This window comes from Planococcus citri, chromosome 2 (genome assembly GCF_950023065.1).
Source record: "Planococcus citri chromosome 2, ihPlaCitr1.1, whole genome shotgun sequence".
In the NCBI taxonomy this organism is placed as follows: Eukaryota; Metazoa; Arthropoda; class Insecta; order Hemiptera; family Pseudococcidae; genus Planococcus; species Planococcus citri.
In genome coordinates this window covers 63464363-63492114 of record NC_088678.1, presented here as the reverse complement: position 1 = coordinate 63492114, position 27752 = coordinate 63464363, and the positions used below count along the sequence as shown (strand labels likewise).

The window sequence follows — 27752 nt, the reverse complement described above, 5'->3', positions numbered from 1 at the left end:
GCGCCATCTGTCTTGAGCAACCTGTACTATCATTCCGCCACCCAAGATTCCTAACAAGATTCGTCATTATTTGAAAATTGAATATTGAATTGAAAATTTCGCGAAACAGAAAATCACCGATATTTTTCATTTATAGGAGTGGGTAAGTGCCATTTTTGTATTCAAACGATACAGCAACTTGTCCGCATTGTTACTTTCACGCTACCTTATGTTATATTGCCTTAGGTCGAATCGAAGAACATCAACATGATATAGAAAAAACTCCGATCGGAATTAGAATTCAAGTAATTTCTTGCTCTCGTCACCCAAAATGGGAGATTCGTTGGATAATACCACCCTGGAGCAAAATTCCGAAGATCATTCGACATCTATCATAGATGCCAATGTTTTCCTATCCTATTTGAAGAAGCTAATCACGGTGTTACTTCAAGAAGAAGGCGAAGATCTGAATACCGCTCTAAATGTGGCGTTCGAAGACCGTTCAACTCTAGAATGCATCAAGAAATTTCTATCCGATTCTCAAGTTCAATCTTTGTTCATTCAAAAAGGAAGCAACAAAGGTAAACATTGAACTAAAAAAGCATTCACGTGTTAGATGTGTTTGTTAACGTACCTTTTCTTTTCTAAGATGACGAAGCTGAACCCGGTACCGAAAACGAAGAAGACAAAGAACTCATCACCGTTCTCATATCTAACGCGGTTCATTTCACTAATCCGAAGATGAGCAGGTATAAATTTGAATACGAAACTCGTAAACTAGAACATATTGTACGTTGTGTTTCATTTTACAGTATGGCTTTGATCAAACGAAGCACTGTCGTCGAGGCGGATAAATCTTTGAACTCGCAAATTCGTATTATCAATTTTAGCGAAGGGTCTCCGTACGAAACGCTTCACGCATTTATTAGCAAAACTATGGCTCCGTATTTTAAAAGTTACGTTAGAGAAACCGGACGCGTCGATAGGTAAATATCGTTGATGGTTGAAAGCGAATGTTGATGACGTTCTCATCGTAATGTTACGTGTTTTGAACAGAGACGGTGATAAAATGGCACCATCGGTTGAAAAGAAAATGGTCGAATTGGAAATGGGATTACTACATCTTCAACAGAACATCGATATACCTGAAATATCTCTAATAATTCATCCTGTAGTTGCTACTGTGATTAAAAAATGCGCCGAAGAGAATCGCAAACCTAAAGTTGCTGATTTTGGCGATAAAGTCGAAGATTCAACTTTTCTCAATCAGTTGCAAAATGGCGTTAATCGATGGATTAAAGAAATCCAAAAGGTGGACGAGCAATTCATTAGCATTATTTTTTATACGATTACAAATTAACTTATCTCGATATGTGTGTTTTTGTTCAGGTGACTAAACTCGATCGTGATCCATCAAACGGTACTGCTCTTCAAGAGATCAGTTTTTGGTTGAACTTGGAACGAGCTTTGCACAGAATTCAAGAAAAACGAGAAAGTATCGAGGTAGCTCTCACGTTAGATATCTTGAAACATGGAAAAAGATTCCATGCTACTGTCAGTTTCGATACAGATACAGGTGATTGATTTTTTCCTCCTGCGAACAAATTTATTGAGATAATGTTACTAATATCATGTTATTTCAGGATTGAAACAAGCTTTAGCTACTGTCAACGATTACAACCCGTTAATGAAAGATTTTCCAATCAATAATCTGCTATCGGCCACCGAATTAGATCGTATTCGCGAAGCTGTGCAACAGATTTTCCAGCATTTGCGTAAAATTCGTAGCACCAAGTATCCTATGCAACGTGCATTGAAACTAGTCGAAGCCATTTCTAGAGATTTGAATACTCAATTGTTAAAAGTAGGTTTTCGTTTCGAGAAAATGCTATTGAATTTCGTCTATTTGATTTTCATCCTTCGTATTATGGTATTTTTTAGGTCTTGGGAACTCGTAGGCTAATGCATATTCCATTTGACGAATTCGAAAAAGTTATGGCTCAATGCTACAGCGTATTTTCGTGCTGGGATGACGAATACGATAAGCTTCAAGCTTTACTTAGGTAAACAAAAGTGTTCTCATTTTTATCTTCAATCGAGCTTCACTTCTACTGATTTATTCTGTTTGTCAACAGAGACGTCGTTAAAAAGAAGCGCGAAGAACAATTAAAAATGGTATGGAGAATGTCCCCAGTACACAAACGTTTACAAACTCGCATGGAGCACATGCGTCGTTTCCGGCATCAACACGAACAACTGAGAACTGTAATAGTTCGTGTTCTACGCCCGAACATTGGAACTACTCCTGATCGTGCTGATGGCGATCAAATTATGAATCCTGGATCTAACGAGCAACTCGACGAGTCTGCTTTCGATTCAGCTGATTCGAGCGCCATCGAGGTACTCATCGTTTATCATGTTTGGATCTATTTTTGTAGAATTGTACTAAATGATAAGCGTTTTTTTAGGAGGTGAACTTGGCCTATGAGAATGTAAAAGAAGTAAATTGCTTGGATATGACTCGAGAGGGTCAAGAAGCTTGGGATGCGGCTGTGAACAGATACGAAGAACGGATAGATCGAGTTGAAGCTCGAATCACTGCTCATCTTAGAGATCAACTTGGCACTGCGAAAAATGCCAACGAAATGTTTCGTATTTTTTCGCGATTCAACGCGTTGTTTGTTCGACCTCATATTCGAGGAGCCATACGTGAATACCAAACGCAACTTATCCAAAGGGTCAAGGATGATATTGAAGCTTTACACGAGAAATTCAAAGTACCTTTTTAAATTTATTTTTATTACTCATTAAACCAAAATGAATGCATTAAACATTATCGTGATGTTTCAGATTCAGTATCCTTTGAGTAAATCTTTCCGCATGAGTCAATCGAGGGATTTACCTCCAATTTCCAGTTCTATAATTTGGGCTAAACAGATCGATCGCCAATTAACCATGTACTTAAACCGAGTCGAAGCAGTATTAGGTAATTAGATCACCTTACATTGATAATAACCTCGTCAAAACTGTCCCAATTAATCCGTAACTAATCGTAAATTCACAGGTAAAGGTTGGGAGAACCATATCGAAGGTCAGAAATTAAAAGCAGACGGTGACAGTTTCCGCCTAAAATTAAACACGCAAGAAATCTTCGATGATTGGGCTCGTAACGTGCAACAACGAAATTTAGGCGTCAATGGTAGAATTTTCACCGTCGAAAGTACTCGGTCTCGGACCGGACGAGGAAATGTTATGAAATTGAAGGTGATTTACTTTCATGACCGAATATTGGATCGTAATCTCTATTTCTCGTTTGTAAAATGTTCTGTCTCTTTTGTAGGTGAACTTTTTACCCGAAATTATCACCTTGTCCAAGGAAGTGAGAAATTTGAAAAATTTAGGATTCCGAGTACCATTGGCCATCGTAAATAAAGCTCATCAAGCTAATCAACTTTACCCCTTTGCTATCTCGTTAATCGAGAGCATTCGTACTTACGAAAGAACTTTGGAAAAGGTACGAAAATTATGAGAAATATTTTTATTATTTTTTTCTAGTTTTTTTTCTGTTTTTGGAATTTGAGAAAAAGTAATTTTTGATGTGATCGCAGCTCTCACAAAGGAGTTACGCTCCAAACGCGTCTGGAAAGGTAGTAATATGTTGACTTTGCGAGCTTCGCTTGGCTGATTTTCGTTTAGGCTTCATTTTTTTTTGTAATTAGGATGTTTTTGTGACGTTTGTGAACTGTCCAGTGATCAGTGTCGATGTGATTAGGGTGATGATAGGGTTAGAAAAGAATGATTGAAAAGTTTTGATTTTTTTGAAGCAGGCAGAGAAAGTTTTTCGTCCAGTTTTTGATTTTTTTCGTTCAAGTGAGACGATTTGGTGGTCGAAAAATGAGTGTTTGAGATGTTTAAAGGTTTTTCAAGTCTGCATTTAACGAGCTAATTGTGATCAGCTTTGGCAGGAGTTGAACTTGGAAAAAAAGAGAAATATCAGTCAATTGCTGCATTGTATTTTTTTTTTTTTTTTCAAAAAAGTCGAGCAAAAAAATCATGTAATGAGAAATTTTGTTTTTTGTTTTTTGGCGCATGATGAAATATTTTCAAATTATTTTTCTAAATGACGATTTAATTTAAATTTTCTGTATTTTTCGTTTACAGATGGAAGATAAAACCAGTATTATTCCTCTAGTGGCTGGATTACGTAAAGAAGTACAATCGTTAATAGCTGAAGTGAGTCCCACAACGTTCGAAAGTTCGGAATTTCAGTATTTTTCAAACAAGTAATTTTTCCTTTCATTCAGGGCATCCAACTCGTTTGGGAGAGTTACAAATTGGATCAATACGTACAACGGCTCGCCGAACAAGTTTTCAACTTCCAAGAAAAAGTTGAAGATTTATTGGTCGTTGAAGAACAACTGGACGTCGATGTTCGGTCACTGGAAACTTGCCCATACTCGGCTAACACTTTGGCTGATATTTTGGCCAAAATACAGCACGCCATAGATGATTTGTCTTTGAGACAGTATTCCAATTTACACATTTGGGTGAACCGATTAGATCAAGAAGTAAGTCTAAGATCATGCCACGTTCTATTTTAATCGTTCAAAAGACGAATTTAACTGTCTTTTTCTGTTAGGTTGAGAAAAATCTAGCTGCGAGGCTTCAAGCCGGAATTCAAGCTTGGACTGATGCTCTAGAGGGTAAAAAGAAGGATATAGATTTGAGTATGGATACAGATGCTCCAGCTCAACCTACTCATAAGCCTGGTGGCGAGCCACAGGTACTTTACTCAATTTCAGGATCATTTTAAGTGATGGAATTTAATTTCTAATTTTTTTTTCGTCTTGAATTTCAGATTTATGTTCTAGTCCACGAAGTAAGAATCACGAACCAGATCATGTATCTGTTCCCAAGTGTGGATGAAGCTCGAGTTCACATTCTGCAACAGTTGTACGCTTGGCAGGCTATCGTCACATCGCAGACTCGTTTACAGAGTACTAGATATCAAGTTAGTGGCCAGAAATTGCAGAAATTGACTTAGATTGTGCTTTGAACGTATCTCTAATTGAAAATTCTCGTTTTTTTTTTTAGGTTGGATGGGATTGTCCCACTCATGAAACGTATAGAAATTTAATCACCAAGTTGCCTACCGGTAGTGCTGTCATGGGAAGTGCTTACGAAGCTATCGATAACAAAATTAAACAAGTAATTAATAATTTTTATTATTTTTTCTTCGTATTGATTACGATTTTGTTTCACGATTTATTTAATTTTTCACAGATTAAAGAATACGAACAAGAATGGCTTCAATATCAAGCCTTGTGGGATTTGCAAACCGATATGTTGTACAATAAATTAGGCGAAGATATTAATTTATGGATGAAATGCTTGAAAGATGTCAAGTTAGAACGATTGATTAATTCCTTTTCTACTTGAAATAGTTGTTTTTCTAACTTGGATCGTTATATTTGCAGAAAATCTCGTACGACTTTCGATACGACAGAAACTCGTCGTGAAATTGGACCCTTTGTCGTCGATTACGCCAAAGTCCAGAGTAAAGTATCCCTCAAATACGATTCCTGGCATAAAGACATTCTAACCAAATTCGGAGCTCTGTTAGGCAACGAGATGATCACGTTCCATGGTCAAATATCTAAAGTAAGCTTTATTCTAGACCAAGTGTGACCATTCATTTATTCCAAAACATTATCATTAATCTTCATTTTTGTCCTTGCAGTCTCGTAACGACCTCGAACAACAATCCATCGAAGCAGCCAGCACCTCGGACGCGGTCTCCTTCATCACCTACGTCCAAGCACTGAAACGTAACCTGAAAAGCTGGGAAACCCAAGTAGAAATTTACCGCGAAGGTCAGAAAATCCTCGAACGACAACGCTTCCATTTCCCCAACAACTGGCTACACGTCGACAACATCGAAGGCGAATGGGGCGCCTTCAATGAAATCATGAAACGTAAAGATTCCTCGATTCAAGCTCAAGTTCAAAGCCTCCAGATGAAAATCGTCGCGGAAGACAAAGCCGTCGAAACCCGAACCAATGACTTCCTAAACGATTGGGAACGCAGTAAACCCGTCGAAGGAAGTACTCGACCCGACGACGCTCTCCAACAACTTCAAATGTTCGAGTCGAAATTCGCTCGATTGAAAGAAGAACGCGATAACGTTGCCAAAGCGAAAGAAGCGTTAGAGTTACAAGACCCTGGCGGAATCAGCACCAACGACGATCGTATGACGGTGGTGTTCGAAGAGTTACAAGATTTACGTGGAGTCTGGTCCGAGTTGAGTCGTATTTGGGCGCAGATCGATGAAATCCGAGAAAAACCCTGGTTGTCCATTCAACCTCGTAAACTTCGTCAACAACTCGATACGTTAACTACGCAGTTGAAAGAGCTACCGGCTAGATTGAGACAGTATTCATCGTACGAGTACGTGAAACGACTTTTGCAAGGATACAGCAAAGTCAACATTATGGTTGTCGAGTTGAAATCAGACGCTTTGAAAGAACGTCACTGGAAACAACTGATGAAAAAGCTTCGCGTCAACTGGGTTTTATCTGATTTAACTCTGGGACAAGTTTGGGACGTTGATTTACAATCCAACGAATCGATCGTCAAAGAAATCATTCTAACTGCTCAAGGAGAAATGGCATTGGAAGAATTCTTACGCCAAGTACGAGAATCCTGGCTGTCTTACGAGTTGGATTTGATCAATTACCAGAATAAATGTCGTCTTATCAGAGGCTGGGATGATCTTTTCAATAAAGTCAAAGAACATATTAATTCAGTCGCTGCGATGAAACTCTCGCCGTATTATAAAGTATTCGAAGAAGAAGCCTTATCCTGGGAAGAGAAACTGAACCGTATTAACGCCCTGTTCGACGTATGGATCGACGTGCAAAGACGATGGGTCTATTTAGAAGGTATATTTTCCGGTAGCGCCGATATTAAAACATTATTACCAGTCGAAACGTCCAGATTCCAGAGCATCAGCTCGGATTTCTTGGGATTGATGAAAAAAGTCTCGAAATCACCCAAAGTAATGGACGTACTGAATATACAAGGTGTCCAAAGATCATTGGAACGTTTAGCCGATCTCTTGGGTAAAATTCAGAAAGCGCTGGGAGAATATTTAGAACGTGAAAGAACCTCGTTCCCCAGATTTTACTTCGTAGGAGACGAAGATCTTCTGGAAATTATCGGTAACACCAAAAATATCGCCCGATTACAGAAACATTTCAAGAAAATGTTCGCCGGAGTTTCGTCCATCTTGTTAAACGATGATAATACAATAATTACTGGTATTTCATCTCGTGAAGGCGAAGAGGTCAAGTTTATCACGCCAGTATCGATCATAGAACACCCGAAAATCAACGAATGGCTCACAATGGTAGAGAAAGAGATGAGAGTCACCTTAGCTTCGTATTTAGCTCAAGCTGTTCAAGAAATGAAACATTTCAAAGACGGTAACATCGACACGGTTACTTATATGAATTGCTGCGATAAATACCAAGCCCAGATCGTCGTATTAGCCGCTCAAATCATATGGAGCGAAGACGTAGAAGCCGCTTTGCAAGCGATTAGTAACTCCGATGGTAAATCTGGCTCATTGCAGCCTCTAGAAAAAGTTCTCACTCAAGTGGAAGGCACTTTGAACATGTTAGCCGATTCTGTACTCCAAGAACAGCCTGCTCTTCGTAGAAAGAAACTGGAGCATTTAATCAACGAATTCGTACACAAGAGAACAGTCACCAGGAGACTTCTGTCGAGCGGTGTGAATAACCCCAGATCATTCGAATGGCTCAGCGAGATGCGTTTCTATTTCGATCCGAAACAAAGCGAAGTCTTGAGACAACTCACAATACACATGGCTAATGCGAAATTCTATTACGGATTCGAGTACCTAGGTGTGCAAGATCGTCTGGTCCAAACACCGTTGACAGACAGGTGCTATTTAACGATGACCCAAGCCCTAGAAGCACGACTGGGTGGTTCACCTTTCGGACCAGCCGGTACTGGAAAAACTGAATCGGTCAAAGCCCTCGGACATCAGCTGGGTAGATTCGTGCTGGTCTTCAACTGCGACGAAACGTTCGATTTCCAAGCCATGGGTAGGATTTTCGTCGGTTTGTGCCAAGTCGGAGCGTGGGGATGTTTCGACGAATTCAACAGATTGGAAGAGAGAATGTTATCGGCTGTCTCGCAGCAAATTCAAACTATTCAGGAGGCGTTGAAATCGCAACAAGATGCCAAAAAAGAAGGCAGCCTTACCGTCGAGCTGGTCGGTAAACAGGTCAAAGTGTCGGTTGATATGGCCATATTCATCACCATGAATCCGGGTTACGCTGGAAGATCCAATTTACCCGATAATTTGAAGAAATTGTTCAGATCTTTGGCCATGACGACCCCTGATAGGCAGCTGATCGCTGAAGTCATGTTGTTCTCGCAAGGGTTCAGGTCTGCGGAGAAATTGGCTTGTAAAATTGTACCGTTCTTTAAGTAAGTTGATGATACAGATTTAAATGTAGATGAGAAGGGACGCCGAATATTGATGATTTGTTGTTTTTCAGGTTGTGTAGCGAACAATTGTCCAATCAGTCGCATTACGATTTCGGTCTTCGAGCTTTGAAATCAGTCTTGGTGTCAGCTGGTAATGTGAAACGTGATAGAATTCAACGAATTAAAGAGCATAAGAAGAGTTCCGGTGATTCGAACGTCGATGAGACTTCTATCGCCGAAAATCTGCCAGAACAAGAGGTTCGTTTTTTTGAAAATTATTCTCGAAGATGGATTGGGGTTTTATTTTTGCCAAATTCATATTGAAATCATAATTTCCAACTCGATTCTTAAAAAAATATTCTGGAATATTTGAAAATAATTTTTCCTTTATTTTTTTCAGATTTTGATTCAATCAGTTTGCGAAACAATGGTTCCCAAATTAGTCGCCGAAGATATTCCATTATTATTTTCATTATTGAACGATGTCTTCCCATCTGTGGCTTACTCCAGAGCAGAAATGACAGGTTTGTCGTCTTATTAACTCTCTCGAGACTTTTTTTTTACTTCAATTTCAAGATTTCATGGCATAATCCTATCTTTTTTTCATAACACAGGATTAAAAGAACAAATCAAGAAAGTGTGCCAAGAAGAATACCTCGTCTGCGGAGAAGGAGACGAACAAGGAGGTCCGTGGATGGAAAAGGTGAGATCCGAATTATTTCATTTCCTCGAAACTCGAAATAACGAATAATTTTCTTCATTTTCAAGCCCATTTTACGTGATTGTGTGTTTTAAAATTTTGTAATCCTAATTTTAAAATGTTTTAAATTGTTTTTCGCGCCATCCTTAGCATTACATGGGAATTACGTGGATCGAGAAGGTAAAAAAACGTGTATACGATTGTCTGTCTCGCTCTATCAATCTTTATCGGTAGATTTTGATTTTGAGCTTTTTGAATTGAATGTGGTAGTATCCTGTAGAGTCGTCGATTGCCTGATGATCTATTATGCGTTTATAAAAAAATACGACGTTGGAGATAGCTGTTTTTGAGAAATTATTTTATATGGTGGATTGAACGAGATTGTTTTTTTGCACAGGTTTTACAACTGTATCAAATTTGCAACCTGAATCACGGTCTCATGATGGTCGGACCGAGCGGATCTGGTAAATCAACGGCGTGGAGAGTATTGCTCAAAGCTCTAGAACGGTACGAAGGAATTGAGGGAATCGCTCACGTCATCGATCCAAAAGCTATTTCGAAAGAAGCTTTGTATGGTGTTTTGGATCCTAATACCAGAGAATGGACTGATGGTCTTTTTACACATATTTTAAGGTTTGTGTTTTTGATACACGTTGGTTTTTTAAAAAATGATCTTGCGAATTTAATTGTGGATTTATCTGTGTGTAGAAAAATCATCGATAACGTGAGAGGTGAAATAAACAAAAGGCAGTGGATCATTTTCGACGGAGATGTGGATCCTGAATGGGTTGAGAATCTTAATTCCGTTCTCGACGATAATAAATTGCTTACTTTGCCGAATGGTGAACGTCTTTCGTTACCTCCAAACGTTCGAATCATGTTCGAGGTAATTTTTAACCCCCCTTTTTTTTTAATTTATGGAGTCTTATTGGAAAAGTTGAATGATGAACGTGATGATTTGATTTTCAGGTTCAAGATTTGAAGTACGCCACATTGGCTACTGTTTCACGTTGTGGTATGGTATGGTTCTCGGAAGATGTCCTATCAATTGAAATGATATTTGAAAATTATCTAGCCAGATTACGTAATATTCCGTTGGAAGAAACCGACGACGATATGTCGTTCACGTCGTTCGTTGTGAAGAAGTCGTCTACTGAGACTTTACTCAACGAAGTGGAGATTTCGCCTTCGATGCAGGTCAGATTTTCTCGAAGATGCAGTTTGAACGAACGAGTAGCTGTGTAATGTGCAATTTCTAATCGGATATGTTTATGTTTAGGTTCAACTGGACGTAGCTGCCATCTTGCAGACTCATTTCTCTCCCGATGGAATTGTAGTAAAGAGTTTAGAATACGGTATGAAGCAAGAACATATCATGGATTTCACGAGACTTCGAGCTTTGAGCTCGTTATTCTCGATGTTGAATCAAAGTGTCAGGTAGGTGATCGATTACAACTTACAAGTATCGGAATGTGACTTTGGAAGGTCAGCAAGAGCTTCGAATCGATTAATATTGCAAAATTGGGCGGTTTTTGTAGGAATATATTGCAGTATAATCATAGCCACTCGGATTTCCCGCTTCAAAGCGAACAACTCGAAGCCTATGTGCCGAAAAGCCTGGTGTACGCGTTATTGTGGAGTTTCGCTGGAGATGCGAAGCTCAAAGTTAGATCGGATTTAGGAGATTTCCTGCGTTCCATTACGACCATCCCACTTCCGGCTATTTCCAGCAATATGCCTATAATCGATTACGAAGTAAGTTTTGTAAAATTTGAAAAGTGATCGAAAGCTAGAAGTAGGGATTTATGAGATTTGAAAAGTCTGTGGGTAAGGGATAATCGACTTTTTCCATACGAAATTTTCATCTAGGTGACTACGGTATCTGTCGAAAAATGTTTCGAATAATAGTTAGAGGCCTTGGTCAACATTGAAACCTCGTGCAAATGTTTACTTTTGGAATTGATTTTTTGATTTTTAACGAATTTTTGAAAATTCAAAATTGATTATTTTTAGAGGTTTATGTTTTATTTTCCAAAAAGTATTATTTTGTGATAATGAGAAAATTGGTCTTGAAATTTCATAATATCAACTCGCCGAACCAAATTTTGCCAGTTTAGACTGTTCTGGAGCCTCCAGCACAATTTTTGTTTTCTCCAGTATTTTCGAATTTTTCCAGAAAGCGCGGAAATTAATTTGGCGAGCAAAAAATCGAGTTGTGGCTTATTACCAACTTATTTCTCGAGTTTATCTACATTTAGGTCAATTTTCAAAAGGACACCTCGAGTGTGTGTGTTTTTTTTTAAATCAGCATTATTTAAGCAAAACAAAAAAATCCATTAATCAAAAATGTTCTGCTCTTACAGAAATTTTTTAAATGAACCCCGAATCCGAAATTACACTTTTTTGGGCTTTTCTGGAGCCTCCTACGCGATTTTTGATTTCTCCAGAATTTTTGAATGTCTCCAAGAGACGTGAAAATTGATTTGAGTGGCTAAAAATCGAGTTTTGATTTATTCTGGACCTGTTGAACTAGTTTATCCTTGAAACATTCGAGATGAACCCTCTCACTGTTGCCACCCAGATCCATTTAGGGCAATTCTGGAGCCTCCAGAGCAATTTTAGATTTCTCCAGTTGACGTAAAACTGATAAATAACTGCCCAAATTCATTTTTACCCAATTTGGAGGAATTGAACAGTTGTGAAGAAATTTTAAATCGTGCTGGAGGCTCCAGAATGATTGAAAATGTTGAAATTTGGCTACGAAGAGTTGATACATCATTTTTAGGACAAATTATCAGCACGTTTTTTAATCGTCGAAAATACCTAGTCAGTTTTGGGTTTTTAAAATTTCTCAAAGAATCGAAAAATCAAGTTAGGTTGCTGAAATTTTGATGAAGAGGATTTCAGACCGTTTTTTTTCGAAAATCGTGGTCTCATTTTTTAAAACCCTTGAAGTTCAAAAATTTCTTGAAAGTTCGAGAATGAGGCCAAAGCTGACACCTTTCGATTTTAAGAAGTCCGAAATAGAACATTAGCCAATTTTCAACTTTCTACTTTTGTTGAGTAAAATTTTAATATTTTTTGTGAGATTTTTTTGAATTTTCAAAAATTGAACAACGGAATTCAAAAATTTTTGCATGCAGGAGTATTTTTGAATGGTTTTTTAATTTTTTCAAATCTTGATCCAAAAATTGATAACTTTTATGATTTTTTAAAAAATTTTGTATTTTCATTTTTCAAACGGAATTCAATTTTATTGATTGTCAATTTTTTACCAAAAAAAAAAAGTGAATTCAACCAAGAATTTGATGAAATTTTAAAAAAATTAGTGAGATGGGGAAGTTTGGATTAAAATTTTCATACTGATTAAAAATATTTGCGAGGTATGAAATTAACGAACAGTTTTAGTCAAGAAGGTTTTTCCTGATTGGGTTTTCTTTGAATGAGAAGAGGAAACGTGGTGCATGTGTTTCTTTTTTTATTCTAAACAATTTTGAATCTGAAGGCCCTTTTATGCCACTAATTTTTGAAATTGGAGGGGAGGGAGGGTTCGTATTGAAGTTTACCTGACATCTGAAAATGTTCATAACTTAACGTTTCTAAGCAAAATTTCTGTTTGAAACATTTTTCAATGGAGATCATAATTATGGTCTAGAGATAACAATTCCCAAAAATAGAATCCCAGGTCTTCTTTTCGAAATGAGTTCTAGATTTCAACGCAGTCGTAAAATCAGTTGAAAAAAATTCTCCTGATTTTTTCTGCAGCTTCCATGGTTTTGTAAAGCGTTTTAAACCATTTTTTTTCAATTTTTTCCATTTTTCAATCACATAAACGAACTGGAAAATTGAAAAATTCAGCTCTTAGAGAAGAGTTGAGATTTTTTTTTCAATTTTCTGCTGAGTCATCGATGTGTTTTTGTGCCTAGGCTATACTAAAATTTGAAAATATAGCGTAATTTATTCTTAATATTTCATCAATTGTATTAAAAATTTTCAAATATAATTATTTCTAGGTGAGCATAACCGGTGACTGGAATCCTTGGTCTAATCGTGTGCCTCAGATTGAAGTTGAAACGCACAAAGTGGCCGCACCAGATGTAGTGGTACCAACTTTGGATACCGTTCGTCACGAATCCCTTTTATACACCTGGTTAGCGGAACACAAACCAATCGGTAAGCAAATCATAAAAACAGAATCGAACATGTTCATTTATTTATTTATTTATTTTTTTCATTGCAGTGCTTTGCGGTCCTCCTGGTTCCGGTAAAACGATGACATTATTCTCGGCGTTGAGAGCGTTACCGGACATGGAAGTAGTTGGATTGAACTTCTCGTCAGCTACAACTCCGGAACTGTTGCTGAAAACTTTCGATCACTATTGCGAGTATCGTAAGACTCCGAATGGTATCATTTTATCCCCAGTACAGGTACGAATTTGAATGACCACCGGAAATAAGAAAATTACACGTATTTATATGGATTTTTAATTGTGATTTTCAGCTGGGTAAATGGCTAGTTCTGTTCTGCGATGAAATCAATTTACCCGATATGGATCAGTATGGCACTCAAAGAGTTATATCGTTCTTGAGGCAATTAGTCGAACATCGTGGATTCTTCAGACCATCGGATCAAACCTGGGTCACTTTAGAACGTATCCAGTTCGTTGGTGCTTGTAATCCACCTACTGATCCTGGGCGAAAACCATTATCGCACAGGTTCTTACGTCATGTGCCTGTGATTTACGTCGATTATCCAGGAGAGACGTCTTTGAAACAGGTAACTTGTCGGAAGGTTTTATTATTTATAAATCAATCTTAGTCGGCTTTATTAATCGATACCAATCTCTTGTCTGTCTCGTGTAGATCTACGGTACTTTCAATAGAGCTATGTTGAGGCTGACTCCGTCTCTGAGAGGATTCGCTGAACCTCTTACAAACGCTATGGTTGAGTTCTACTTGGTATCGCAGGAAAGATTTACCCAAGATATGCAACCTCATTACGTGTACTCGCCTCGTGAAATGACTCGATGGGTTCGTGGTATCTGCGAAGCGATCAGGTAATTTTTACGATCATTTTTGAATGATTCATGAATTTAATGTTGAGATTTTTAACGATGTATTGGAATTTTCAGACCTTTGGAGAATTTATCTGTCGAAGGATTGGTCAGATTATGGGCTCACGAAGCGTTACGTTTGTTCCAAGATCGTCTGGTTGACGAAACTGAAAGACGATGGACGAACGAGAATATCGATCTGGTTGCCATGAAGCATTTCCCTACTGCTGAAAAAGATACTGCTCTGGCTCGACCTATTTTGTACAGTAATTGGCTCTCCAAGGATTACGTTCCGGTTGATCGTAAGGAGCTGAAGGAATACGTTAAGGCTAGGCTTAAAGTAAGTTGAGGTTGATTCAAGGCTCAGATGAGCGAAATAAGGAGCCAAAAAGTGATTAAATTGATCGATTGTGTTTTTTTGGGTAGGTATTTTATGACGAAGAACTCGACGTACCTTTGGTCTTATTCGATGAAGTTCTGGATCACGTTTTGAGGATCGACAGAATATTCAGACAGCCTCAAGGGCATCTTTTACTGATCGGTGTGTCCGGTGCAGGAAAAACCACCTTGTCTAGATTCGTTGCTTTTATGAATGGGTTATCGGTGTTCCAAATTAGAGTAAGATTTGATTTTTATGACTTTGAAAACGTGTTTAGAATGAATGATTTGGAGTAATTTGACCATTTATTTTTTTAGGTTCATAATAAATACACCAGCGAAGATTTCGACGAAGATCTCAGAGCTGTTTTACGCAGATCTGGATGTAAAAACGAAAAAATAGCGTTCATCTTGGACGAATCGAATGTACTAGAGTCCGGATTCTTGGAAAGGATGAATACGCTTTTGGCGAACGGAGAAGTCCCCGGATTATTCGAAGGTATCGCAGATTCGTACTCTCAAAACACTGGCCCAATTATCGATTTTAAAAATGTATTACGTAATTTCAAATTATGATACTTTTCAGGGGACGAATACAGCACTCTGATGACTCAATGCAAAGAGGGCGCTCAACGCGAAGGATTAATGTTAGACTCGAACGAAGAACTCTACAAATGGTTCACCGGACAAGTGATGAAGAATTTACACGTCGTCTTCACCATGAACCCATCTTCGGAAGGATTAAAAGATCGCGCAGCTACATCGCCTGCTTTGTTTAATCGTTGCGTATTGAACTGGTTCGGTGACTGGTCCGATACCGCTTTGTTCCAAGTAGGAAAAGAATTCACGTGCAGATTGGATTTGGACGGTCCGGCCAGTTGGAAGGTGCCAGATTTCTTCCCATCTGCGTGCAGCATGGTTTCGTCAACTCCTACTCATCGTAACGCTGTGGTCAATGCTTTCGTATACATTCACCAAACGCTGCATAAGGCTAATGCCAGGCTCGTGAAAAGAGGCAGTCGCACGATGGCCATCACACCGAGGTACGTGTGGACTCTCGACTGTCCCGAAAATATTTCAATACGATCGGTTTAATTGGTTTTTTTTTCCATTTCGCAGACATTATCTCGATTTTATTAATCATTTCGTTAAACTACACCGCGAAAAATGCTCCGAACTGGAGGAACAACAACTGCATTTGAACGTCGGGTTGAGTAAAATCGCCGAAACCGTAGAACAAGTCGAAGAAATGCAAAAATCATTGGCAGTCAAATCACAAGTACGTTCTGCCTGATCTGCATCGCTCAACTATCTCGATTTTTCGCATTTGAGACCTCAAACTGACCTTTTCTGCGTATTTTTTGACAGGAACTGCAAGTTAAAAACGAAGCAGCCAACGCTAAACTCAAACAAATGGTCAAAGATCAACAAGAAGCCGAAAAGAAAAAAGTACAATCGCAAGAGATCCAGAACGAAATCGATAAACAAACCATACAAATTTCTCAAAAACAGGAACACGTCAAAGCTGATCTGGCTCAAGTCGAACCCGCTGTCATCGATGCTCAACAAGGTAATGCTTCGAAAATATCTCCATTTTGGTGTTTGCAATGGAAAGAACCCCTCTTCACGATTGATTTACTGTTTGCAGCTGTCAAAGAGATCAAGAAACAACAACTGGTCGAAGTCAGAAGCATGGCTAATCCTCCGGCCGTCATAAAAGTCGCCTTGGAATCAATTTGTTTGCTTTTGGGGGAAACTGCCAACGACTGGAAGGCTATTCGAGCTGTCGTAATGAGAGAAAACTTCATTAATTCCATCGTGTACTTCGATACCGAAAGCATCACGTAAGGAAATGCGTATTATTTTGGAAGAGAATTTTGAAATTTTTTTCTACCTTTATATTTTATGTATTTAGGGACGAAGTACGAGAGAAAATGCACTCCAAGTATCTTAATAATCCGGATTACTCGTTCGAAAAAGTCAACAGAGCTAGTATGGCTTGTGGTCCTATGGTTAAATGGGCTGTAGCTCAGGTAAATTGGAATTTTCATTCTCTACTTTGTTTGAGGTACGATTTTGACCTTGTTTATTTTTTCTTTGCAGATAAGCTACGCTGATATGTTGAAAAAAGTCGAACCTTTGCGAGATGAATTGAAATCTTTAGAGTTACAAGCCGAAGAAAATAAACAAAAGGGTGAAGAAATGAAGGCACTCATTACCCAATTGGAAAAAAGTATTTCGGCCTATAAAGAAGAATACGCTTTGCTCATCTCTCAAGCAACCGCCATCAAAACTGATCTAGAGAATGTTCAAGCGAAGGTAAGATTTTCTAAAGAGTAACCTTTTTCCTTTTTTTGTTGGATTTTTTGGATTTTCAAAAAATTGAGTAAAATGCGTTTTTCGACTGATTCAAAGTCATTGAGCCCGAATTCGAAATCCATTTAGTACGTTGGTTGCCACTTTATTGGAAAAATTGGATTTTTTGAAGAAAATTGAGATTTTTCTCGAAAACTACGAATCGAGGGTCAATTTGGGCGCCATTTTCGTGCTCAGCGACGTCGAATTAGTCAGAAAACGTAATGAAACAATTTTAAAAGCAATTTTCAAAAAAAAAAAATCGACTCAGTTCTTAGCTCCAAAATGAGTGATTCCCTAGTGCTTTTTTTTCATTTGATGAAATTGATCGAAAATCAAAGTTTGGGTCAAGGTGCTCAATTTTTGTCAAATTTTTCAAAATTCCAAGTGATTTTTTAATATTTTAACAGGGGTTGAAACTTGTTTTTTTTTTTTAAATCTGAAACTGATTTTCAGAGTTCTGAACATTTCTCTCGTTTTCTCAAAAATATGAATTTTTCTGCCTAAAAAATTTTTAAAAATAATTGGAATTTGAAATTGGAACATATCGTAACATTCTGTCCAAAATTATGATTTTTGGGAGCTGAAAGAGTTCATTAATGTGGTATTTCGTTGAAATGATTTTTATTCTGTTATTTTTTGCAGGTTGATCGATCAATCGCCTTATTAAAATCGTTAGGAATCGAACGTGAAAGATGGGAAGCCACCAGTGAAACGTTTAAATCGCAAATGGCCACGATTATCGGAGACGTTCTCCTTTCTTCGGCATATTTAGCCTACGCTGGATATTTCGATCAGCACGTAAGTTGAAAAATCTTCTCTTTTTTAAAATGCTGGATTTGGAATCAACCTTATAGATGAATAATCCATTGATTATTTTTTTTTCAGTATCGTACCAACTTATTCTCAGCCTGGAGCCACCATCTGACTCAAGCAGGTATACAATACAGGCCAGATATCGCCTTGACCGAGTATCTGTCTAATCCGGACGAAAGATTGAGATGGCAAGCGAATGCTTTACCTGCTGATGATTTGTGTACTGAGAATGCCATCATGTTGAAGGTAAAACTGAAAGTTTTTTCGACTTGAAAGATCCTCTGCGTTCTTGCTTTTTGAAAATTGAAATTTTTAACACTTCATCTCGTATTTTCAGCGCTTCAACCGTTACCCGTTGATAATCGATCCATCAGGACAAGCCACCGAATTCATATTGAACGAATATAAAGATAGGAAAATCACCAAGACCAGTTTCTTGGACGATTCGTTCCGTAAGAACTTAGAATCAGCGTTACGATTCGGTAATCCGCTCCTCGTACAGGTAATTTGAACAACCATCTTCCTCATTTTTAATTACTCGGAAAATATTTTGACTAATTGAACTTCCTGGTTCGTAGGATGTGGAAAATTACGACCCTATCTTGAATCCAGTCCTGAATCGCGAACTTCGCAGAACCGGTGGTCGTGTCTTGATCACGTTAGGAGACCAAGATATCGATTTATCGCCATCGTTCGTTATATTCTTATCGACCAGAGACCCTACGGTCGAATTCCCACCGGATATTTGCTCCAGAGTGACGTTCGTCAACTTCACCGTGACCAGATCGTCTTTGCAGAGCCAGTGCTTGAATAAAGTGCTGAAAGCAGAACGACCAGATATCGATACCAAACGATCAGATTTATTGAAGTTGCAAGGTATGCATTTTTTTTTTGGATGAAATTGAGCCCTGAAATTTTTAAAAAATAGAACGAACGCGAATTAATAAGGTGTTTTTTGACTTGATTTTCGTAGGTGAATTCCATTTACGTTTGAGACAATTGGAAAAATGCCTGCTGCAGGCGTTGAACGAAGCTAAAGGTAAAATATTAGACGATGATTCGGTTATTACCACCTTGGAGACGCTGAAACAAGAAGCAGCCGATATTAGCAAAAAAGTCGAAGAAACTGATAAAGTCATCGCCGAAATTGAAACCGTATCGTTGCAATATAAACCTTTATCTCAGGTAAACCGGTATCCTAAATGAGGAAATGGCTTTGTACTCAAGGCAAAATTATATCATCGATGAAATTTTTCTCTCTTTCGTAGGCTTGCAGTAATATGTATTTCACGATGGATACCCTCAACCAGATCCATTTCCTGTACCAATCTTCGTTGAAATTCTTCTTGGATATATTCAGTTCAGCGTTATTGTCCAACGAGAAGCTGAAAACGGTCACAGATTACGCAGCTAGATTAAATATCATCACTAAAGATTTATTCTCGGTAATCTATAAAATTTCAATCACGATTTATTCCATCTGTTGAGCGGAAACTAATGCGATGAAATTGTGTGCTTAGATTTGTTACGAACGAGTCGCTCGAGGTATGCTGCACAACGACCGGCTTACTTTAGCTTTACTGCTGTGTAAAATACATTTGAAAGGAGTCCACACCGAACCCAGTTTGGATGCGGAATTCCAGTTCTTCCTTCGAGGCAAAGAAGGTGTCCTGAATACCAAACCTCCTGCGATCGAAGGGTTAAATCAAGAACAGCTCGAAGCCATGATAAGATTATCGACGAGGTAAAATGATTCGATGATTATATGTATTTGGTTCTCGATGATGGTGTTGTGAACATTTTTTTGGCGATTTTTCTTTGCTCCATCTCCCTAAAGTTATTTAATTTTTTTTTTTTTTTTGTAAAAACGATTCTCAATTTGTTTGATTTCAGAATTTTTTGAAAATGACCCTCCTTTAAGAAAAAAATCAAAAATGTTGATCTCCCTGTACAACCCTTCCCCCCAACCCAAAAAATTGAAAAAATCGAATGAAAGAAATTGGTAATAATTTTCAAGACCAGTTTTCCTGCATCACAATTCTTCCAAATAACTCCTATTTCAGAAAAAAATCTTTCTTTGGTCCTCCGAGCAACTTTGGTCCCTCTGTGTGGGGTTCCTCTCCCTCCTCCCACAGTTGAAAAAATCAGAAACGAAAAAATGAAAGAAGTGTTTGAAAAATTCTTAGTTTTTTGTTTCAAAATTCTACGAAATAGCCTTTTTTGAAGAAAAAAAAACCATAGTTTCCAAGAAATGTCGACCCCCCTCCCCTCCCCTCCCCTCCCAACAGAGCCTACCAAAATTTGAAAAATTGAAAAAAAAAATTGAAAAATTAGTCAGTGAAAATTTTTTAAACATTTCGAAATTTCAGAATTCTTCTTACAATAAAAAGTAACTTCCATTTCAAGAAAACTCAGCTCTGGTACCCCAAGCAAGGATTGTCCCTTTGCACAGAGCGTCCTCTTCCTCCCCCTACAGTTTGAAAAAATCTGAAATACTTGAAATAAAATTAATTTTTAATTTTTTTTTTTTTTTTTTTTTTTGAGTACTAAGAGCGAAGAAGACTTTTTTTTAGAGATGTGGACTAATTAAAAGAATTTTGACAAAAATGTTCGTCGATTTTTTTTTTCCATTTTTATTCGATTTTTTTCGATTTTGAGAGTTCTGCGAGGAGTGATCAACATTACTTGGAGCATTCATCTGGAAATGAGGTTTTTGGAAGACGTGGGAATTAAAAACTGTTTAGAATTTTTCACCGACTCTTCCTCCATTTTTTTGATTTTCTTGAAAGTGGAGGGGGGGGACTTGAATCATTGAATCAGCAGTTCAGGAGAGTTTTTCCCCTGAAAATAGTGTTATTTAGATCAATTGTATCGAAAAAATTGATAATTTTCGGTAAAAATCTTTTTTTTTCATTTTTCAATTTTTTTTTCAATTTGAGGGGGAAGGGGTTCTAAGTCATTTTTTGGACCAAGAAAATTATTTTCTCATAAAATCGTACAACTTAAAAGGGGAGATGGAAGCATAAAAAGCGAAATTTCAAAATAAGAACCACTGTAGGAAGGGGGAGGAGGAAAAGGAGGTTTTCTGGACCATTTTTATGGATTTAAAAAAGAAAACCGAAGCCTCTATGATTTCAGTCAAACTCAACTCCCATGAAAAAAAAATACAATCCGAACTAACAGAAATATTTTTTATCGCTTTAGGCTTCCGGCGTTCAGAAATTTACCGCAGAAAATCCAAGAAATGCCGGAATTTGGCGCTTGGCTCCAACAAGGCACCCCGGAACAATGCGTACCTCAGCTTTGGGACGAGAAAAAGCAACTTAGCGCCATCGGTACCGCAATGTATCAACTTTTGATTATCCAAGTAAGCTGAATAGCACAACACAGAAGTCCACCAGAAGCTAGAATACATTCACGAGGTATTGTAACGTGGAATGGTTTTTTTTACAGGCATTTAGAGCTGATCGTGCCATAGCAGCTGCTCACATATTCGTCGACACGGTGTTGGGCGAAGAGTTCATGATGTCTGCCGAAAGAGAATTGAATTTGAGTAAGATTGTCGAAGAAGATATACGTGCCAATGTACCCGTATTGTTGTGTTCGGTGCCCGGATACGATGCTTCGGGCAGAGTCGATGATTTGGCTGCCGAACTCGGTAAACAGATCGCATCCATCGCTATTGGATCGGCTGAAGGGTTTAATCAAGCTACCAATGTTATTAATGCGGCTGTTCGTACTGGAAAGTGAGTATCTCAGTACTTCTCTTTTCATATCGTAGATGTTGAGTATTGTTTTAAATAATAACACGTGTTCTGTGATTAATTTTCAGATGGGTATTGCTCAAGAACGTTCACCTAGCTCCTCAGTGGTTAGTGCAGCTCGAAAAGAAACTCCATAGTTTGCAACCTCATACCAACTTCAGGCTGTTCTTGACTATGGAAATGAATCCCAAAGTACCAGTCAATTTGCTCCGAGCTGGTCGTATATTCGTGTTCGAACCACCGCCCGGTATAAAAGCTAATTTATTGAGAACTTTCAGCACCGTGAGTACATAGATTTTCACCAAGTAATTCCTCATAATACAGTGTTGTTAAAGTCAGAAATTACCTAATCGTTTAACGAACTCGTTCGCAGGTTTCGGCTTCTCGTATGATGAAAATACCCAACGAAAGAGCCAGACTGTACTTCTTGTTAGCCTGGTTCCATGCCATTGTTCAAGAACGTCTCAGATACGTGCCATTAGGATGGTCGAAGTATTACGAATTCAACGAATCGGATCTTCGTGTTGCTTGCGATACTTTGGATACGTGGATTGATGCTACTGCCATGGTATCGACGATTTCTTACCATATTGATCGTGTTTCGTCGTCTTAATTACTTCAGGTCGATATTAACCGTATGTTTTTACTTTACAGGGAAGAACTAACCTGCCACCGGAAAAAGTACCTTGGGATGCCCTGGTAACCTTATTATCTCAATGCATTTACGGTGGTAAAATCGATAACGATTACGATCAACGTCTGCTATCATCCTTCTTGTCGAAATTATTCACGGCGAGAAGTTTCGAAAGCGATTTCGCCCTGGTCGCCAACGTAGACGGAGTAGCCGGCGGTCCTGGTGGTAATAGGTGAGTTGAGATGGTCAAATCTATCGATGAATAAATTGCGAAGTGATCTTCGAATTGAATGCGATGCATTGTCTTTTTCATTTCCGCAGACACATAACGATGCCAGACGGATCGAGAAGAGATCATTTCTTGGCTTGGATTGAAAATCTATCCGATAGACAAACCCCGTCTTGGCTAGGATTACCTAATAATGCTGAAAAGGTGCTATTGACAACCAGAGGTGAGTACATAAAATTAGTTTCGAGCGAAATGAGACATTTTTTGATATTTTGTTCTCATCCTGTGCGAATTTTACTCTAGGTACTGATTTGGTGAGCAAGTTATTAAAAATGCAACAGCTCGAAGACGAAGATGAATTGGCGTACTCGGCCGAAGAAACGGCCCGAATCAGCGATGACGAGAAGCACGTCGATGGAAGACCATCCTGGATGAAAACGTTGCATAATTCGGCCAGCACTTGGTTGCAATTGTTGCCGGAATCGTTACAGGTGTGCTATGAATTACTCGTAGTATTGTGGATTGTGTATTTAGCAGCTCTGTTACTCGTACTAGGCTCGAGTTGATTATTATTATGGGCAGGGAAGAGTTGAAGGGGTAATTTTGATGTAGATTTTTTTCGTAGGATTTCATCAAAGATGCCATTTTTCATTTATCGTCATTTCACTGCTCTCTCTTGAAATTGTATTTATTTTAATGTGGTCTTTTTGACTTTGAAATGATTTTTCTCAGTTTCGATTATTTTCGTGGGGGGAGGGGGTGGGGGGGGAGTATTTTCGTATTTTTTGCCAATAATGTGATTTTTTTTTGGATGTTTTTAAACGAGTTATTTTCATAAGAGATTGTGAAATCTCAAAAAATTCATTAATATCAATTATTACAAAAAATTATAGAAGATGAAATTTAAAAAATATTTTTTTGATTTTTCAAAAACATTGTTACCAAAAAAAACCACAAATACAAGTAAAAGTATTTTTTAAAAAGTTGAACCACTTTCTCATTGAAAAAAAAATGCAATTATTGCAAAAATTCAAACACTTTCTGACATTTTAAGACAAGTTATCGAAGGGTTCAAATTTGATCTCAGTGGTCAACATTTCTGAAAATTTCAACAACACTGCAAATCTTAATGTCTCGTAAAATTAATTTCTCATTTTATCGGTTGAAAATCATGCGACTGTTTAGAAACCCTCAATAATTATCCTTCTTCTGATCCAGGTATCTCAATAAAATTTATTATAGGAGGAAAAGATGAATTTTTAGGACACGATGTACATTTTTTCCTCTAGAAAGGGGGAAGGGGAGGTCAACTGACTCGTTCCATGACTATCATCATTTTTCTGTCTTACTTTCCGGGATGGGGGAAGGGAGAAGGGGGCGGGAGGAGGTCACAGCGTGCTAGAGCTGAATTCAGAAGGAAATGGCTTTACCACTCGAAAATTCCAACCTTCGAGAGAAGAAATTGTACTCTCAAATACGAACTTTTAGAGACTCTATTCTCCCATTTATTCGCATTTTTTGAGAATTTTCTCAATATTGACATCCAAAAGGAGAAGGAATAAAATTTAAAAAAAAAACTTCTAACTATTGTATAAAGTGAGATGGTCATCGAAACATGATTTTTCCTACGCGTTGATCCTGATTTTAGGTGGCTTTGGTACCGAAATCAGAAAAAGTGTAGCATGGGCATTGAAATATTATGAAACTCGTTTGACCCCTTAACCAAAATTGAGCCCTCAGAGAGATGTTTTGTGGACTCAAAATTTGAAAAAATTGAAGCACTGATTTCGTTCTAAAATTCGTTTGAGCTCAAAATTGAAATAAATTGCAATTTTTGAAATTTTGAGCCCCAAGCTACGCCCCTTTCAGGAAGTTTAATTTTGATTATGAGTCCAAACCGGTTCCAAAATCGAAATCAAGGCGTTCAAAAATTTTTAATTCGATAAGCATACTTCATTTTTCAAAATTTTGGTCCACTCTCTCCCCCTGTCTTGAAGTTGAGTTTTGATTTTGAATTTGAATCTTCTCGAAAACTTATAATTTGACACCAATATCGAATCTTTAAAAATCTTGAGCCCCAAGCACCTTATTTTGGGGCTGTATGGGGGCTTGATTCTCATTTTGAGTAATTTTTCAAAACAGTCTGGCAGTTTACTCCCAAATTTCGCAATCTGATACCCTGAGGTGGAGGAGGGAGGGGGGTTTGTAATTTTGTGAAACAGATAAAATTCGATGGCTCTTATCTCAGAATCGGTTAAAATTTGGAGCAAATTTGTTTCCAGGGTTGAAAATGAATAAATAAATAAATAGATGAGGGATTCAAAATCATCAATTCAATTCTATACTTCAGAGCAAAAAGGATGGAAGTCCTTTTTTCTCGATTTTGAGATTTTCACATCATTAGAAACTCTCGAAAACCTCTTTCTGATGATGTGAAAATCTCAAAATTGAAAAAAAAAATGGACTTCCATTCCTTTGGCTCTGGAGGAGTAAAGAATTCTGAAAATCTCAAAAAAGAACTTTTACTGTCTGGGATCCGGAACTTTTGAAAGAAAAGTTCAATTTTTCATAATAATGAAGTTGAAGACTAAGTAGGTACTATTTAATTGAAAAAAATCACCAAAAAAATGTGTTGCCCTCTTTTCAATGAATTAATTTTCAAAATAGGATCCTAACATCCTGAAGGGCTCAAAAATGATTAATTTTGAATAAAATATTTTCGAAGTAAAGTTGCTTATTGATTGTTATTAATTTTAAATATTGGTTTATTCTTACGATTCAACCCTTTCGAAGCCTCCCTCTCCCACCAGTGTCCTTGAACATTGACAAAATACCAAGAAATTGAAAATTATGAATGACCTGTCGTTTATTGAGTTTTTGAGGGTGCTGAGTTCGAATATCTGCTTGTTTTTTTGGATACGATTTTTTTTTTTTTAAAGTGGTGAAATTTTGAAAATGTGGTGTGACGAATCGATTCCCACCAATTCAAAATGACGTGAGTTTCAAATTTCATTTTTTTGGGGTACGAATTATTTTTGAAAAATTGAACCGCTAGAAGGACATTGAGTGGTAAAAAATTCTCTCAGAAGTCGATTTCGTTTATCTTTTCCTGACAGAAAGTATATTCGATTATATGTATTTTTGCCTACTTCTGGAAATATCTGCGGAGCTTTTTCAAGCTCACAAAGATGAAATGATCGTGCAATTTGTTTTTTATTTCAATAATTAATTTTTTTTTAAATGAGAATGATCGAATTTGAAATGATCTTTCGAGCTAACGTGGTAATGATTTTCTTTCATTTTCAGACGCTGAAAAGAACAGCCGAAAACATCAAAGATCCGTTGTACCGATACTTCGAACGCGAGGTCAACTCTGGCTCGAAATTACTCAAAGACGTGATCCACGATCTAGACGACGTTGTTTTAATCTGCCAAGGAGATAAAAAGCAAACCAATTATCATCGAGCCATGCTCAGCGACTTGGTCAAAGGTATCATACCGAGTAGCTGGAGAAGATACACGGTGCCTCGAGGATGTACCGTTATCCAATGGATCACCGATTTCAGTGAGAGAATCAAACAACTGCAGCAAGTTTCTCAGCTCGTTTCGAAAGGAGCTCAACAGATTAAGGTTAGAAATGCACTTGAATTTGAGAATTTGTCTCTAATCCTAAGTTATACTACGTGTAGGAAATTTTGGAAAAATTCCAAGTGCATCGATAACGATTCGATTTTATTCTATATTTTGCAGACTTTCCCTGTTTGGCTGGGAGGATTGTTGAATCCAGAAGCTTATATTACAGCTACGAGGCAGTGTATCGCTCAGGCAAATAATTGGTCGCTGGAGGAGCTCGTTTTGGATGTGACTATCACCGATTCGAATAGCGTTGAGAAGAATATGCTGGATGAGTGCAGTTTCGGTGTTACCGGTGAGTTTGGATTTTTTTTCTCAGCAATAGTAAATATAAATAGTGCTGGATATTAATTTTTTTTTCAATTTCTAGGATTAAAATTACAAGGAGCTCAGTGTCGCAATAACCAGCTTTTACTTACCTCGACCATAATGACCGAGCTTCCGTTGATTCTTCTGCGTTGGACCAGAGCGTTAGTATTTTTCAGATCTACATTACTTACCTGAGATGTGGATTTTAATTTTAATTTTTTTTTTTTCGTTTTTAGTTCCACTACTTCTGTAATGGACGCATCAAAACGAGGCAAGCTATCGCTACCAGTCTATTTGAATTCCACTCGTACCGAACTTCTATTCACAATCGATTTGAACATCGCCTCTGGTCAAGACCATCATAGCTTCTACGAACGCGGAGTCGCAATTTTAACATCGACCGCGTTAAATTAGTCTTTATATTTTAATATCTCTATTTCTGTGTCAAGTCGTCGAGCATTTATAAATGTTTTACGTTTTTACGCATTTTTTCGCTCTTCTTTTTTTTAGCATAATTTATTACATTATTATATTTTTATATTATTTAATGCGCATCGTTTAATCAAAAAAAAAATCGCGTTTTTATACGTATATAAAACAAGTATGAAGGATCCTCTGGAAAGAATTTCCTACGCTCAATAGCTTGGTGTTTTTATTTGTATTTTTATTTAGGTAAATTGTTAATAATAAATTAACATTCCACTACAGTATACTCGTAATTTGTGATTAACATCGTAGAAAAAGTATGAATATTTATGTTACTCTATTATTCGTGTTGTATTTTTTTTTGTCTATGTGGTATTCTTGTTTTTTTTTTCAAATTTTTTTTTCTTCGGTTGTCAAGTTGTCCAAAGATTATCGTTTATCGAACGAATGTATTACTAATCGTGTTGTAATTTATTATGGATAAATGCTTTTTATTACGAAGTGGTTTATTTTTAACGTGTGTCGTTTAGTTATGATTTACTCGACTCTGTACTGAATTTTCACTCTTGAAAGTTTAAACTTTCCATTTAGATGGATTGTACTCGGTCTTTTTTTTAAAAGTTACTTCTTAAAAATTTTAGTTCCTAAAAATTAGTTTTTCGAGTTTTTTCACTTCCCTTTCTTTCAAAATTATAACCAGAATTCTTGAAACAAAAATTGATCTTATTTAAATGACCTCTCTGCTTTTTCAGCGTTACGAATTTCATTTTTCCAAATTTGATGATTTTTATTTTAAAATTTTCTTAGGTTTTTCCTAATTTTAACGAGTAGGTATTACATAATTCTTATTTTTGAATTTCTCGATGATTTTGAGTGGATTTTATCAGATTTGATTGATTTTTCCATCTTGAATTTTGGCAATTTTTTTATATAGTAATTTTTCCATAATTTTTTTCCT

General features: G+C 37.3%; 1 protein-coding gene across 4 annotated transcripts; it reads left to right on the top strand.

Moving 5' to 3' along the window:
- Dhc64C (dynein heavy chain, cytoplasmic) lies at positions 1–27291 on the top strand. Of its 4 annotated transcripts, XM_065352099.1 has the most exons (62): positions 1–142; positions 226–560; positions 629–728; positions 792–965; positions 1036–1291; positions 1369–1555; positions 1623–1843; positions 1921–2042; positions 2115–2379; positions 2448–2756; positions 2830–2965; positions 3044–3243; positions 3320–3493; positions 3588–3626; positions 4141–4212; positions 4284–4547; positions 4619–4762; positions 4838–4990; positions 5074–5187; positions 5263–5384; positions 5457–5640; positions 5720–8496; positions 8568–8754; positions 8897–9020; positions 9111–9199; positions 9347–9376; positions 9594–9829; positions 9905–10082; positions 10166–10393; positions 10476–10633; positions 10735–10951; positions 13210–13369; positions 13437–13624; positions 13698–13973; positions 14060–14253; positions 14329–14590; positions 14677–14868; positions 14947–15127; positions 15215–15671; positions 15748–15907; positions 15997–16198; positions 16277–16472; positions 16544–16661; positions 16732–16947; positions 17629–17784; positions 17872–18045; positions 18137–18301; positions 18378–18675; positions 18773–18984; positions 19068–19244; positions 19320–19543; positions 21004–21166; positions 21253–21545; positions 21632–21845; positions 21937–22131; positions 22218–22429; positions 22519–22649; positions 22730–22917; positions 25733–26056; positions 26177–26354; positions 26430–26529; positions 26605–27291. In XM_065352099.1, exons 2-62 carry the CDS (start codon positions 311–313, stop codon positions 26780–26782), a joined length of 14094 nt encoding a protein of 4697 aa, XP_065208171.1. In that variant the 5' UTR covers positions 1–142; positions 226–310; the 3' UTR covers positions 26783–27291. The 4 variants fall into 4 exon arrangements, with proteins under 4 accessions (XP_065208171.1, XP_065208174.1, XP_065208173.1 ...); XM_065352102.1 differs by lacking the exon at positions 3588–3626; XM_065352101.1 differs by lacking the exon at positions 9347–9376.
- Positions 27292–27752: the final 461 nt, after the last annotated feature.

What these genes read in the sequence shown, in the direction of transcription:
- Dhc64C (XM_065352099.1), top strand. Translation starts at nt 311, where the DNA reads ATGGGAGATTCGTTGGATAATACCACCCTGGAGCAAAATTCCGAAGAT. An exon ending in TACAATCGTTAATAGCTGAA is followed by an intron (nt 4,213 to 4,283) that starts GTGAGTCCCACA and finishes CCTTTCATTCAG; the next exon opens with GGCATCCAACTCGTTTGGGA. An exon ending in GGTATCTGCGAAGCGATCAG is followed by an intron (nt 14,254 to 14,328) that starts GTAATTTTTACG and finishes TGGAATTTTCAG; the next exon opens with ACCTTTGGAGAATTTATCTG.